This window comes from Apodemus sylvaticus, chromosome 9 (genome assembly GCF_947179515.1).
Source record: "Apodemus sylvaticus chromosome 9, mApoSyl1.1, whole genome shotgun sequence".
NCBI classification, from domain to species: Eukaryota; Metazoa; Chordata; class Mammalia; order Rodentia; family Muridae; genus Apodemus; species Apodemus sylvaticus.
In genome coordinates this window covers 106,472,652-106,488,070 of record NC_067480.1, presented here as the reverse complement: position 1 = coordinate 106,488,070, position 15,419 = coordinate 106,472,652, and the positions used below count along the sequence as shown (strand labels likewise).

Below are 15,419 nucleotides of genomic sequence, written 5' to 3'. Positions count from 1 at the left end.
TTTGAGTGCATTCTTCAGCTGGATTGTGGAGCTCCATGCCCGCGCTGGCTTTAGATAGCTTCAGTGTTGTTTTGAGGTATGGACGTGAGAATGAAGAGGACTGCCCAGCACCAAAGTCGTAGGCAAGGCCAGCGACTGCTCGAGACACATCTAGTTGTGTTGTCTCCATTTGGTGTTTTAGTCTTTGGTTTGTGTGTGTATGTGTGTGTTCATATGTGTGTGGCTAGAGATGGATGTCAGAGGCCAGTGCTGGGTGTCCTCCTCTGTTATATCTAGACAGGAGGAATTCAGCAGACTGGCTGGCCAGCAAACTCCTGGGATCTGTTTGTCTTCTGCCCAGCAGTGACATCACAGAGGTGCGCCTTCACACCTGGCCTTTTACATAGGCACTGGGATCTGACCTCAGTCAGTCAGTCAGTCTTCTCCCCAGCCTTTTATTTCTCTATTGAGGGCGTTTTGTAAATTTCATTTTGAGATTTGAATAAAAAAACAAAAAGCTCCTTTCTTATAGAAAAATACCTGAATTGAAACTAAAAGTTCATTTCCTAAAGTCTGATTAATGTCCTACCTCCAAAATAATAGAAATTGGGGTGAAGTTAAGTAAGACTCCAAAATGACGGTTTTAGTATGTTTGGGAGATGTTAGTTTCTCTGCTTTCTGAATCATGCATGTCTTTAGGAAAGAATGGCCCTCTGGCTTCCTTTCCCTAAAACACACATTGCACATAATAATATTCAGGAGGCTGAAGCAGGATCAAAAGTTCAAGACCATACTGAGGCCTGCCACAAAAAGCAGAGTAGTGGGACTTTTCTGCTTGTAGTCGGTTGTGACACTTTATAGACCCCCCTAAGAGCTCGTCTGCTGATCCTCGGAGCTTGAGAAGTTGGTAATCACTAGTACAAAACTGGGATTTTGTTTATTGTGCTGAGTGGTATATAGTCACCGTAATAAATTTATAAATAAAATACTTGTGAGGACAAGAATGTGAAAAGCTTCCACAGTCTGACCACGTAGAACCTCTACATTTAAACTGTCATTTCTCATGTCCTTCTGTGCATTTATGTTGAGTCACAAAAGCACAACCACGTTTTATAAACATACTATCTTTTAACTTGCTTTTCAACTTAATATATTGTGAACTTTTCTGTTTCTTAATATTTTGTGTGATATTAGCATCAAGTTATATGGATATATTTGTTGAATTCATTTGCTGATTTTAATTATTTGCATATTTTGTTTGCAATCAATGCTGAAACTGGTGTGTTGCATACAATGTGACTCTTCCCTCAAGAGAGTTTCAATTAAAGGACATAAAGAATATTAACGTTAACCTTTAATATCCTTTATGGCTAGAGAAGAATTTGATGTCATGAACTAGAGGTAGCTGGTGAGATAGTAAAGTCATCATTGACTGGAAAGGAAGCAGGCGGGTGTGCCTACTGAGACTGGCCCAGGTCAGAGAGAAGCCAAAAACTCATGAGCTAAGAGAAACGGTGCCAGCTTCCTGAATGTGTGTGGGAAGACACATGGGCTTCAGCAGAGCACACACAAGGCAGAGAACACAGTGAGGAAAACTTAGAAGCACAGGGAAGGAGCAACTCCTGAGGGCAGAGACCTGTGCTGCGTGCTCCAGAGGCAGAGGACAGCACACAGTAGCACTCTTCTCTGCAGTGATGGTCAGGCCATCGCACCATGAGTAGGATGCTCCCAGGCTGTCCTAGCCTAGGTACCTGCAGGTGCGTGCACAGCAAGAAGACCCCATCGGTGACCCACACAGAGGACCCCGCTAGAACCAGAACATGCTGGCTCGCTATGCTCAGAGTTTTGGGCACTGGGACAGTGAGAAAGACATGACTAGTGGTTATAATTCACTGAGTGTATAGCTTTTTGTTATATTTTCTTAAATTACCTAACACATTGCTTTTCCATTAAAAACATATCTGCACCCAGTCTAAGAACATTAAATGGAGTGTGTTTTATTTCATAAAGATGGAACTGGGGTTACCGAAGGTAGGTCTTTGTGGGCAAATGGGGAAATATACAGAGTGGGGTTTATTTGAACATCAGAACTTGCTGGAGATCTTAAATGTGTAGGCCTCTATGTTTAGCTGTTTGTGTGGGCATATGAGAGGTTTGGCTTATGGTGTGGGAACTGGTTAAGCACATTCTGAGGAAGATGGTGACTAGCTAGAACTGTGAGACATGTGGAACATCTTTTCCAGGCAGGCAGCAGGAGATCCTGAACAAGGGAGTGCAATTGAAAGTCCAGATGGTTTGAGAAAAGGGCCTAAGTTGTTCACGGAAGAAGGGACTTTGGAGTATTAGCAGACCCACCTAGAATGAGCTTGCTTCGATAAAAGTCAGCTGATAGGGAATTTAATTACATCTGCAGAAGCACTCCCAGAAGCACCTAATATCCAATAGCTTGGGAAGGTATGTTTGCTACAGAATAGCTGCTGGCTCTCTTCCTATCTCCGGCCCACAGGAGAGACTCTCCAAAGTGTCTGTTGTCTTGAGCTCTCATGAATGAGAACTGCACTAGAAAGGAATCCTGGGGAATGTAATTTAGACCAGCCTGGGTGTTAGCATCCAGCCACTGTATGGATAGAGACATCAAAATTCCGAAATTTAGTGCTCTTGTCTCTGAAAATGGATGCTCTTTTGCTTAAAATACTTTGTTTGGTAGTTTAGAGCCCAAGTTCTTCTAAGACAAAAGTAGCTTCATAACAAGAAACAGAGTTATGTTTTTACTATAAAAAGTTATTCCTAAGAGGCTTCAGGAAGTAGACAGTTGCTAGCTCACATCCTCTTTGAGTTAGATTTTTTTCCTCCAGTCTTAGAAGCAGACATTTTTAGTTAATCAGAATTCTTCCTGCATTGATCTATTTTCCTCTTGCTTTTCTTACTAAGTAGCAAGGTCAGAGCACCCCTGCAGAAGGAAGAGCTGCTGTAGGCTGTCTGCCTGGTGCCTGAGGACACCTGCTACCCCCTGCAATCCCACCCATGTTTGTTTTTGTTAATACAGTTCAGTTTTCTTTTCAGTTGTTCAGCCCTTAGGCAAAGTGAGCCTGTCCCTGGTTCTGGAGCAAACTCTGTTTACATTGGATTTAACATTTCCATTCTCATTTAGGGTCAGTTTACAGGTAGGAATGACCCAGGCTAGCTAGGGGTATGAGGATAGGTATAAAGGAGTTCTGGGGAGGATTTTTTTCCCCTCTATACTGTTCAGTGTATAGAAGTACCCCTCTTCCAGGCTAGGTATAGAATTGGTGGCAGGGTGTTGTAGTAACTGTCCTGTTACAAGTGAGCGGTACTCAGCAGGATAGAGGAGGCAGAATGTTGTATCTCAGCGTGCTGCCGTCCTGAGCTCTGCAGTGGCTGCTCTGGCTCGGGCCTTTCATTAGGACACTGGATTGTGTCCTTGGTACTCTGTGGGACACCTGGCCCCTTCCTCTTGCCGCTTCTGCCTTGTGAGCACACATCTACATATTCGCTCTACCTGAAGCCTGCCTGCAGGGAGTGCCTTTCCTTACTTCTTCCACACCTCTGGCACACGCCTGATTCCCAGCCTGATGTCCCCAGTCCTCACCACTGAGGATGTGGGTGGGTTACGTGCTTTCAGTGGAGAGCTTATCTTTTCTCCCATCCCTCAGGAGAAAGGCTTCATGAAGCTTACGCACGCTCTCCCATGGCCCTCAGTGCTCCGCTAGCTTCTCCTGGCTCAGGCCTGATTATTTGAAAACAAAGACTGTTGCTACACATATGGCATTTACTGACATATGATCCATGCTGTCAACAAATTATAATGCTAAAATTTGATCTTGAGGCCAGGGAGATGGCTTAGTGGGTAAAAGCATCTGCTGCCACGCCTGATGACCCAAGCTCAGTCTCCGCTATCCACGTGGTGTGGGAGGAGAACTGACTCCCAAAAGTGGTCCTCTGACCTCTACACTCATGCTTACATGCCCTCGTGCGCGTGCACACAGACACACACACACACACACACGGGGGTGGGGGGAGATTAATAGTTCCTGTTGTCTTATGATGAATGCCAACATTCTTCACTTCTTATTCCATGTATATTGAAAGCTGCAACTGTTTCCTGAAGTCAGTGTGATCTTTCTAACTCTGGGCATGTTCTATATACCTTGAAAATAACCTCCCTCTTTTGTTTTTTTAGAGAAGAGACAGAGAGACTCTGTGTGTGTGTGTGTACATGAGTGCAGGTGCCCATGGAACTGGAGTTGCAGGCACGTGTGAGCCATCTGCCGTGGTTGCTGGAAACCAAACTCTAGTCCTCTGGAAGCAGTAAATGCTCTTAGCCATTGAGTCATCTCTCGGCACTGGAAATGCAGTGTTTCTATACATAGGAAGAAAACAAATGATGAACATACACTGAACACGGGTAGCAGCTATCCGTGTGTGTGTGTGTGTGTGTGTGTGTGTGTGTGTGTGTGTGTAGGTCAAAGGACAACTTGTAGGAATTTGATTCTCTCCTTCCACCATATAAGTTTAATTTAAGAGTTCTCCCACCTTCTCTCTCTTAGACAAAGGATTCTGTCACTGAGCCTGGAGTTCAGCCATAGCTAGACGGCTGGCCAGATGCATGCCCAGGTTTTCTGTAGCTGCTGGTCCTTCTAGAACACCAGATGCTAGATCAACTGAGGCAGCCATCTTCCCAGGCCCTTGTGGTTTTGTAAGTTTGAAAGCAACAGTTCAGTCCTATTTTTAGCTATCATTTCCATATATTTACAGAATCCGAAAATTGGCATTTAGTTTAGATTGCCTATAGTACTTCTGCTTCGATCAGTGTTGTAATTGTTTGATTATAAATGAGAGAACACTGAAACTCCTTAAGGCAAAAAGACTGATTGAGCCACCGTAACAGACAGGAAGGTGAACATTACCTAAGGCTGCCAGGACTCCTATGGCCTCTCCTGGGCAGCCTCTTGTTTTCTCAGTACCAATGCTCTTTCCCTCCAAGGATGGGAACAGCCCTGCTGACTGTGTCCGCCCTGCCTTCTGTAGCCTTCTTTCTCTCTAGTCTAAAACATTTTAGCAGAGAGCAGTGGTCACTCCAGCTGGATTCATTGTCCAGTCCCTGAAGCAACTGTGTAAGAAGTGTGTATCAGTGGATGTAGTACTATTCCTAGGTTGTCAGGGTTTCATCAAGAGAGATCACACAGTGGGCAGCGGATCCTATAGAAGACGATCTGAGACCCTTGGCTTCTCATATTCCTGACGACCAGTCAGTAGAGTTCAGTCCTATTGTGCAAAACAACCTTCACAGCTTGCCGTGCACGGATAGAAATGCTTCCCTCTGCTTCCGTGGTCTCTTCCCAGCCACACAGAGGCGGGATGCATCCCACCCAAAGTTGAGTTTGAATATCAAGCCTGATGCTGTCACACACAGCCACACCCCCAGAGGGTACGAAATGTCCATCATACAGGTAGTTGATCCGTTTAGGATGGGGTTCCTGTCCTGATTTCCTCTGCTAATGAACTGTGATGTGGACGTGTAAGCTGAATAAACTCCTTCCTCCCCAAGGCACTTCCATGGCGTTTCATCACAGCAATAGAGACCTACACTAAGACACACGCTCCTAAGTAACATAGCCACCTCTTTATTTTGTGTGTTGTTTAATTTGCTTTCTGGAATTGGGTTTGAAGCTGGAACTTTGGCAACACTCAACTTACTCTCCACCTTCGTCCAGCCTGGGCTCCCTTAAATGTGCTTAGAACACTTACATTATATTCTCAGCTGTCCTCTAATGACTGACTGGCCAGGGCTGTGCCTGCCTCTGCTCCCCAGAGTTATAGAGAGGCTAGGCCTGCATAGCCAAAGCCCAGAACGAGATCTAGGACCAGAGTACAGTGTCTAGTGACTCCATGTGACCTCGCATCACTGTAAAGCTTAAAAAGGATCGTCATTCTGGCCAGCACAAGTTAGGGCATCTATCTGTCTACACGAGCACAGTGAGGTGCTCTGGAGAAACTACAGCGGGCCTTGAGCAAGGCCGGGAGAGCAGGCAGAGGGAAGCAGCTCAGCTTTCCTGGGCTTCTGGTGAGGCGGGAGGGGCAGGAGTAGTGGCAGCAGTGTGGACTCTTGGTTGTCCTGGCCACAAGGGAGCGTAGGGCCTTTCTGTCCCCAGCTCAGATGTACTGAGAAGGGAAGGTGTGGTGTGCTGCGGAACGCCAGCATGGCTGGGGGCTGCCGCAGTGTGGGCTGTGCTGAGGCGTACCTCGCCGCTCTCTAGGAGACCTGGTACTAACGGTCCTCACCTCTGTGCTCGCACTCGTGTCACAGCACAGATGTAAAACTAACGTTCTGAAGAAATGGGCCGTTTTTTAAAAAAGACTTTTGTGTATCTATATGTATATGTATGCCACGTATGTGACTGGTACCTGAAGAGGTTAGAAGAAGCACTGGGTCCCCAGAGTCACAGCTAATTAGAGCCACTGTGTAAGGGTTCAGGTGCTTCGAATTGAACCGAAGTCCTCTGCAAAAGCAACAAGTGCTCTTAACCACCTCTCCAGGCCAGGCCCCAAATAAGTTTTTCTTGGCTGCTGCCTCCTCCTCCTCCTCCTCCTCTTCCGTTTCCTTTCTACTTCACTCTCTCTCCTGTCCCGTTTCCAGATGACACTGCCGTGATTTGGGTACTCCCAGCCCCCCTTCTTCCCTCCCCCAAATTATTTATGCCTGTGTTCCTAAGTGTTTTCTGTTTCCATAACAACATCTTTCTCTCAGACATTTACTGCAAGCAGTAAAGGATGGTTGGGGTAGAAACTGGTTCACTACATTCTTTGGTTCATATAATTATTAGGTGCAGAAAAATTGGCTTCAAATCTTCAGTTTAAAATCAGTGTATGAAAGCTCTTTCTCCCTAATTACTTTCTGGTATTCCAAGAAAATCAAGGAGGCCTCCTTTTCCCAAGAGTTGTTTGGAGCTTTGTAGCTTTCCACATCTAATTCTTTTCATGCACAGTTTTAGAGCATGTGTTTGTGGGAACTGTAGGATGTGGTGGTGATGGACTTGTACAAAGTGCTGGTGTTGATTGGCCCAGCTTCCTGCCCGAGGCTGCACAACAGAAGGCTGAGTTTCATTCAGAAGGTTGGTCTAGGACACTTGGGAAACCACGTCTGCAGCTGTTTCCTGTGCTTGCAGGAAACAGTGAGAGGAAAATCACCACTGACCACAGGATTGCAGCTTGCTTTCCCAGCCACTCCGGTTCCTAGATGCCCCTCCCAACTCTTTGGAACCTTAGCCTTCTTAGAAGCTTGACAGTCTAGAATCTGGACAGTATGGTCTTGCAGCACAGAGAACTAAGATGTCCAGTTGCTCTGGCTGTGTTCATCTATAAATACCTCCCACTGTTGTCTCCGACTCCTGTTTGGAGCAGCCAATAATGGGAACAAACAGGACCAGCACTGGCAGGGGACTGGGTATTTGTTAGCTTTATTTTTAAATTCAACTTGTCTAGCCAGGCAGATCTCACATGCTGTTTGTGATAGTCAGAACTGAAGATGATTGGGAGAATTTCAGATTTCTAATATACACATATACATCTCCTAACTTTACAATCAAGCACTAATCCAGATATGACTGTAACCAAGGTTCTAAATCCTATCATCTTTAAAATGGAGAGCTATCTGTATGGTCCTGACCTTGTCCCAAAGCCTTCAAAGGCTGACTTTAGCACGAGGAGCAGACGTGCTGGACATTAGAAATAAGAGAGAAACTTGGTGCAACATTTCTTTTTGCTGGTTTTGGAAGTAGAGGAAGCTGGGAGACTTATCACGGCATGAGTCATGCCAACAAAGTATGTACATTTAACCAAGAACTTTGAGTTCTGCACGAGAACCCAGCATGCTAAGAATTTGCAGAAGCCTTGTGAAACCCTGAGCAGATAAACCAGTCAGTATTAGAAAGCCGTGCAGTAATGAGTGGATGTTGCCTTTAACTACTGAGCTTCTGGTGGTAACGCAGCCTAGAGAAGGAGATGCAGAGAACTCTGCTCTGGGGGAGTAGAGGGCAGCTGGACGGGGCAGGCTCTTCCTACAAAGGGAAGCCCTCACATTATGAGCATGTACATCTGCGGCAGCCTGCTGGTGCCTCCGCCATCTTCTCTGTCCTTGTCACTCCTAATTCCCATAACCCTTCTCTCAGCAAGGCCCAGGATGTTTCTTCCTTGATGCCTCAAGAAGAGGACAAAGCAAGGCCCAGCCAATTGTGAGTCAAACCTCCCATCGTTGGCCGCTCCCAGACTCCTGGACCTCCACGCGTGTCTGCTTGAGCCCTGTTGTGTAGCAGGCCACCCACAGCCCTGTCTGAGGGAGACTTTAAAGTACCTGTCCATCTTCACCCTGTCTTTCTCTTAGATGAGATTGCGTGTACTAGACACCAACAAAAGCACGGGGGATTGACAAACCGCTTCGCCTGCAGTCTTTCTGAACTGTACAGGGACAGCAGGGCTTTAAAAGAAAGTACATATTGTGCTATGTATCTTTCAAAATGCGAGGAATGTGTTTATTTACCTTTACCATCTACTTATAAAGTGGAGGAAATAAGTAGAAAATCTGAATAGAGTCAAAAATCAAAACCTAAGAATTTTGAGTACCTGTATGAGAAGCCAAACATGGGTCGGTCCACAGAGCTTCTGAAAGCAGGCTGCGGCTCAAACGACGGGAGTCAGGCCTTTCTCACATGGTCTGTTTGGTGTATTGCCTTCATTCCAAACCAGACACACACTACACACTACTTGTGAATATAGGCTCAGAAGTCCCCCACAAAGTGCCGACAGACAGACCTCATCAATATGTAAGAGAATCATACACCATAAACAAATACTATTCTAGGAGAATAAAGTGGAATACATAAGATCATGCATAAAGGTAGCAGAGATCTACAGTGTTGTTCCATAGTAATCCTTCTGAACAAACCAAGACCAGAAAGGAATGTTCCAACCTAATGACGATGGCCTCAGAAACCCCAAGGTGATGTCATGCACAGTGCTGAGAGAGGGAGACTGCCCCTGCATCAGGAGCAGGGGTGGGGGGGGGGTCTTGTCAGCATTCCTCAGCATCTTATTCTTCTGACTCAGGCAATAAGGTAGGGGGAAATTATCAATTGGCACCCAGATGGAAAAAGAAGCAAGCATCTCCACTTGCAAGTGTTCCCTGTTCTATAGACTAGATACCGACTCTAATTATAATACAGTAAATTAAGGCTACTGGAAGTAGTAAGTTGACTGCAAGACCAACATACAAAAATAAACTATGGTTTTGTTCAGTAGAAATGAATAATCTTTTTAAAGAGAGAGACAGTTTCAGCCAGATGGTAGCATGCGCCTGTCACTCAGCACTGAGGTGGAGGGGCATGAGTGCAAAGGCAGTCTGGACTAAATAAAGACCCTGCCTGCATCAGGGGCTGGGGTGGGGGTGGGGAGAAAAGTCCATTCACAGTAGCGTCCAAGGTAACAAAATTCTTAAATTTTTGACAGAAGCCATATGCCATACCAAAATAATAATAATAATAAAACAATACCAAAAACCCTACAAGTACTGACCAAGAGAAATGAAATAAGTAAATAGGAAGCCATCTGTCTCACAGCTCTTAGTGTATTAGATGGCAGGAATTAAGATGGCGGATTGAATATATTCTTAATCAGCATTTCACCTGCCTTTTTGTGTAGAAATTGATAACCGTATCTTAAAATTCACAGCCATATAAAGGATCCCAACCAGTCTGATCCAAAACACCCTTAAAGAAACTAAAGTTGAAGGAAGCACATTTTCCAATATCAAAAACTTTATATAGAAAATTTTTTAAATTCTGTTTACTTGTATGGGGTCACATACATGATTGTCAGGGGACAACTTGAGGGTCTTGGTTCTCCTATTGCACCATGTGGGTCTTGGGGACTGAACTCAAGTTGTCAGGCTTGGTCCCCGTGCCTTCATACGCTGAGCGAGCCATTTTGGTAGCAAGCCCTCCATTTTCAAAGGCTTTCTACAAAGCAATGGCGGCTCAGACATATCCCTAAGGACAGACACATAGGTAAATGCAAAAGAATTTTGATTGTAGAAATAGATTTATTGACAGTTGATTTCACAGTGATGCCAAAACAATTTAATAGGGGAAGGCTGTCCTTTGTAGTAAATGGTGCTGGGACCACTTGATATCCATGTACAAAAGAGTAAATATTGATCTCCACATCATACCCCACAAAAGAATGCAATGTAAAGCTAGAGCTATCATGTGACTAAATATGAACTTAATGGAGGCTCTGTCAGCATTATAGAGCTATCATGCAGATAAACGTGAATGTAAGGAGCTGAACTATAAGCCATTGGAAGAAAACAGTTTGTATGTGCCCATTGTTATTTTTAAAAGATAGAAATCCAGATGCACAATTAACAAGAGGCAAACTTTATAGCTTGGGTTACATAAAAGTTTTAAAAAAAAGTTTGTGCTCTAATTGATAACCACCAAGTACAGAACAAGACCCACACAATGAGAAACCATTTGCATAGCGTGTTCCAAGGGGGCTACGTGGCTGGTTGTGGCCAAACATACAGGTAAAATGTCAGCGAAGGGAAGTCTGATGCTCTTCACAGCAGAAGGGGGAGTCTGGCCAGCACACTGAGCACCTCGCCCTTGTATGTGTTTATGGGGCTGCTGTATAGTAAGGACAGGTCAGGCCCTGCCCAGGGTTTCTCATTGACTTAGGATGATCCCAAGGTGGAAAGGCCCAGTTTTGCACAGCCAGCTCTCGGCTAACCCACATTGTCTGCACCCTGAGACAGTGCCTAGGCCAAACTATTGGTGGGCAGGATTGCCTTCCTAGGTCATTATGTACAGAACTGGATCTCAGGAAGACCTGAGGGGAGAGTTGGGAACCATAACCTTTCTACACTTGGTTAAGGAGTTGCTCTCTGTGCTGTAGTCCAGACAACCTTCCCTCCACAGCCTGACTGTCAGGCCAGGCTGTCTTTTACCTCCCTGGCCTCTCCTCTGTCCTGTCTGCCCGTTCAGGCAGCCTCTTTCCCTCTCTTCCTCCAAAGAACAGTTTCTCAGTTGAGTTTATTCATTTGTTTGTTTTTCAGTGTTTCAGAATTTATTTTTTTTCGTACAAGAGTGCTGTATTCAGACCATTCCAGTCCTCTCTCCTTCCAACTCTTGTCCCTCCTTCAGTTCTTCTCCAGTTTATAACACCCTATTGATTATATAAGTGCATATATGTATAGATCACAGGCGTGTACAAATACAGCCTCAGAGGTCATTTAGTTTTGCTCATGTGTGTGTGGTTAGGATTGAGCATTTGGGATTGGTAGTGTTTCAGAGGGTCCATCCATGGAGAAAGTGACTCTCCCTCTTGGCACCCAGTTATTGCCATGATTCTTCTAGGAGTGGGCTTTCCCTGTGTATGTAGGCATGGCAGTTGATACGGTCTAGTCATCATGCAGGTTTTGTTTAAGCAACCATGCTGTTGAGATTTCACCTGTGTCGTACATGTATAGAAGACAGTATATCACAGCAGGTGTCTCAGACCTTCCCACCCCCTCTCTGTGTACTCGCTGAGCCACCATTGGAGGGGTTGTGTTGTGTAGATGTGTCTGTTAGAGTTGGACTCCCAATGATCAGTTGCCCTCCACAACTGTGGATATCCTCTCTCTAGCTTTTACATTTTAACAATGTTTGAAGGCATTAGTTGGGAGAGCAAGACTAGCCTGTGTCCTAACATAAGTTACCATCCTTAAAGGAATGTAAAGCCCCTAATTCATTTTCTTAGACTGGTGAAAATTAAACTATTCTTTGGCTTATAAATTTCCCAAATAATAAATTAGTCAGACAACTGAACTGAAGAAAAGGTAGGGATAAAACTTGTGTGATGTACACTTGACACAACTAGAAAGCACAGCTCTGGCTGTGTTTAAGCTCTAACTCTGAATCATAAAACAAGGCTTCTACAAGTGTGCCCTGGAAGGGTTACCTGGGGAAAGCACCTCGTACAAGAAAGTTGGATCCGAATTAGAGAATGAGTTAGGTCTCGAGGACAGGCTTGACACATAGTCTGCAAAGGAGCTGGGGTCTTTCACAGTCTGAAGGTTCCATTCAAATGGAAGTCTGCATGGTGAAAATCTCACTAGTTACGTATTTGGGTCTAAAACGTCAGATTCTCGAGGGTATTGTAATACTGAAAGTGGGGAAGCCAGCCAGCAAGCTGTGCGCATGTGCTCCCCACACGCCCCTGACTGCACTCAGTGATACATGCTGTGGCCTTTGACTGTGAAGTGCTGACAATCTTGACAGGAATGTAGGACCCACATGCCAATGAGACCATCAGCCCTGAAGAAAGGCGTTTGCAAAGCCGGAGAAGCAAGGGCAGCCAGTGAGAGGGGCTGCAGAAGGACTGCTTAAGGGACACCAAAGGGCTGTCATAGTGGACCCATGAGCCAGTGAGGGTGTAGTCAACGGTGCTCCCTTGAGAGAGAGGAGGCAGTTTAGGCCGTGGATTCAGGTTCAGAGTGTGGCTGTGGCAGGTTAATGAAGCTTTTCTGTCTCTGCCCTCTATCAGTCAAGAATAGCAGAAGTCCCCAACTCGCAAGATTTCTATCCACAACCTTGCTGCTAAGTTTGTCTGTGCCTGTGGAATTCGAGGAGAGGCAGGGTGGTGTTAGTGAGGAGAGAACAGCCTGCACTCCCAGACTGGCACCAGAGCATGGGCACCATTCAGCTGAGACGTATTTGCTCTGAACTATAGCACCTGACTTAGTGTGTAACACAGAATTGACACTCAGATATTTGTTGAGGGAATACATGTATTTCACTATTTTAAGGTATTTGCATATGAATTTGCTTAATAATCTATATGTTTGACTTTTAAACAATTACTGATTATTCTAAAAGCAGAAGTGTCTGCTTTTCTGACATTTTTCTTCTTATCTTTGCAGGCCAGTTGGAATGCCAAAAATGGAAAAAGTCTACTTACATAATCCTAGTTCTGAAGAAACTATTACTTTAGTATCAATATCTGCTACCACAGCACACTTCCATGCATCATTTTTTCAAAACAGGGTAAGCTTTGCTACTGAACACTGCTTTTGTTTGAAATTGAAGTTCTGCATTTTTATTAATAACTTTATTTTGCTGTGATTAAAATCTGCTTCTAGTGTTTTCATACTTAGATGTCAGTTTGTCCCATTTCATAAGAATTATATTATCTATCCTTAAATGCACATTGTTTCCCTTCAAGTAATGGTAACTGTGTAGAGTTCCTAAGCGCTTGAAAATCCAGCCTTCTCATAGCTGAGGGTGTGTGGCCGGGGTGGAGGGAGTGTGTGGCCTGGGGGTGTGTGGTCGGTGCGTAGGGTGGGGGCTGTTCTTGTTTTTGTTTTTCCGAATTAGAATTTCTCTGTGTAGCCCTGTGCTGTCCTGTAACTCTTTCTGTAGACCCAGCTGGCCTTAAACTCAAGAGAGCTGCCTGCCTCTACACCCCCATCCCTCCCCACCCAAATTCCCACCCCCCAGGGCTCAGACTGAAGGCAGGAGCCACCATCTCTCCTCTTAACTTCAGGTGGGCGGGGCCTCAGCAAGGAGCTGAGGTTTCTGTGGCTGGGCAAGGAGTTAGTGAAGCTTGATGCCTTCAGCTAGTGCTCACTCAGGGACGTGGCTTGGAGTTCAGGGGGTTGTCTGCTCAGCCCTTCCTGTCCCAGGCTCTGAGAGGAGGTGCGCCTCAGACTCATGAGGTCTTCAGTGGAATCACACTGTTGCTGGCTGCAGAACAGAAGCCTGTTCCTTGCTGACCAGGCCCTCACTGAGGCTGAGGCGCCCACCGGCTCCTCTGTGGAGTTGGCCACAGTGTGCTCTGCGCTTCTTGGGCCTCTTCCCTCTCTGCTGCTGCATCTGCCCCAAGCTGACCTGAGCTACACCAGCAAAGTCCTTTTTGCCACAGACAACCACAGGTGTTGTCATACCTGTGGTCACAGTCACGGTGGGTGGGGTTCTGCGCACTACAAGGATCCTCCAAATTGTTACTAATGATGTCAGTTGTTGGATGTGAAGTTGGATATAAGGAAGAACCTTTCTGATCAAAACCACAGAAGATGGAACTGAATTATATTTTTTAATTAGGAGATACATTAAACTTTAATATGTAGGCTTCCAAAATAACGAACAGGAAATGAGGAGAAAGAGTAAATGAATGGGTTCTAATCGCATCTTTCCAGGGTCTCGCTGGCTGCTGAGGGCTGTGGCTAAGAACCAAGCAGAGTCCTCTCTAACGTATAAAACACACGTAAGCTGCGGGCTGGCTTCATGTGACTTGTTCGAGGTTCTACGCTTCTCCTTTCTGAAATCCTATTTCATTGTATGCCGTACAGTCCTATGGCATTGTATGCCATTGTTAGCGGCTTCTAGGGTTAAAGTGGCTATGGTTAAGGGTTTTTTATCCCTCTCTTTGGAAATATTTTCTAAATAAAGGGTTTGAAAGTCAACATATTGCTTTTGGTAATTAAAGTTTTTTTTTTGTTTTTTGTTTTTTTTGGGGGGAGGGTACTCATAGAAAATAACCTTTCTTAAAGTATTTCTTAAATTTCCTTTAAGCTGGCCGGGCGGTGGTGGCGCACGCCTGTAATCCCAGCACTCTGGGAGGCAGAGGCAGGCAGATTTCTGAGCTCAAGGCCAGCCTGGGCTACACAGAGAAAACCCTGTCTCGAAAAACCAAATAAAAAAAAACCAATAAATAAATAAATTCCTTTAAGCTATTATCTTTTTTAACCTAAAAGATCTTTTCACAGTTTTTATTAATATATCAATGGTTTTAAATAACAAAATTCTAATACTGAGGGAGACTCGAGTATATAAAGGAGGAGTAGGTCTCAAGAGTCACTGTCAGAGATCAGCCACCCATGAGTCTGCCTTCCCAGTGATTGCCTCATAAGTGGCCATGAGCAACACATCATAAACCTCCACCACCACTGTGTGTGTGTGTGTGTGTGTGTGTGTGTGTGTGTGTGTGTGTGTGTGTGTGTGTGTGAAAACCTTCTGAGCTTTCGGGAACTGGTAGTATGCAAGGTTAGAAGGCTTGGACAAATGGGAAAGTGCCACAGTAGTGTTTGCTTGTGCGACAGGATTGTGCTACAGTTACTAATGCGTTGATTCACTCCACTAATTCCATGATGCTTTTGCTCTGAGTGTTCAAACTCCCCTGTGTTCCTTTCACTGTTCTCCAGGAGTTGTAGCTGGTGTTGGCTGAGGGAGCTGGGGAGCTGGGGCGCTGGGAGTCCCTGTAGGCAGCTCCAGCCTGCCTTTGCTTGGTCACCACATTGTGGGAGGTGGGAGCCCATGTGCAGTTCTGAGTTTTCAAGACAAGTCAGAAATGCCCGTCTCTCTCATCTCCCAACTTTCCTACATTGG

At 45.2% G+C, this 15,419-nt stretch overlaps 1 protein-coding gene across 3 annotated transcripts in view; it reads left to right on the top strand.

Annotated features, from left to right (window-relative positions):
* The window catches only part of Tmem131 (transmembrane protein 131), a 141,647-nt gene that overhangs the window by 72,127 nt on the left and 54,101 nt on the right, over positions 1 to 15,419 (top strand). For all 3 annotated transcript variants that reach the window (XM_052192990.1, XM_052192989.1, XM_052192991.1), the window contains exon 5: positions 12,956 to 13,079. In XM_052192990.1, coding sequence (XP_052048950.1) covers positions 12,956 to 13,079 — 124 coding nt within the window. The remainder of the gene's footprint in view (positions 1 to 12,955; positions 13,080 to 15,419) is intronic.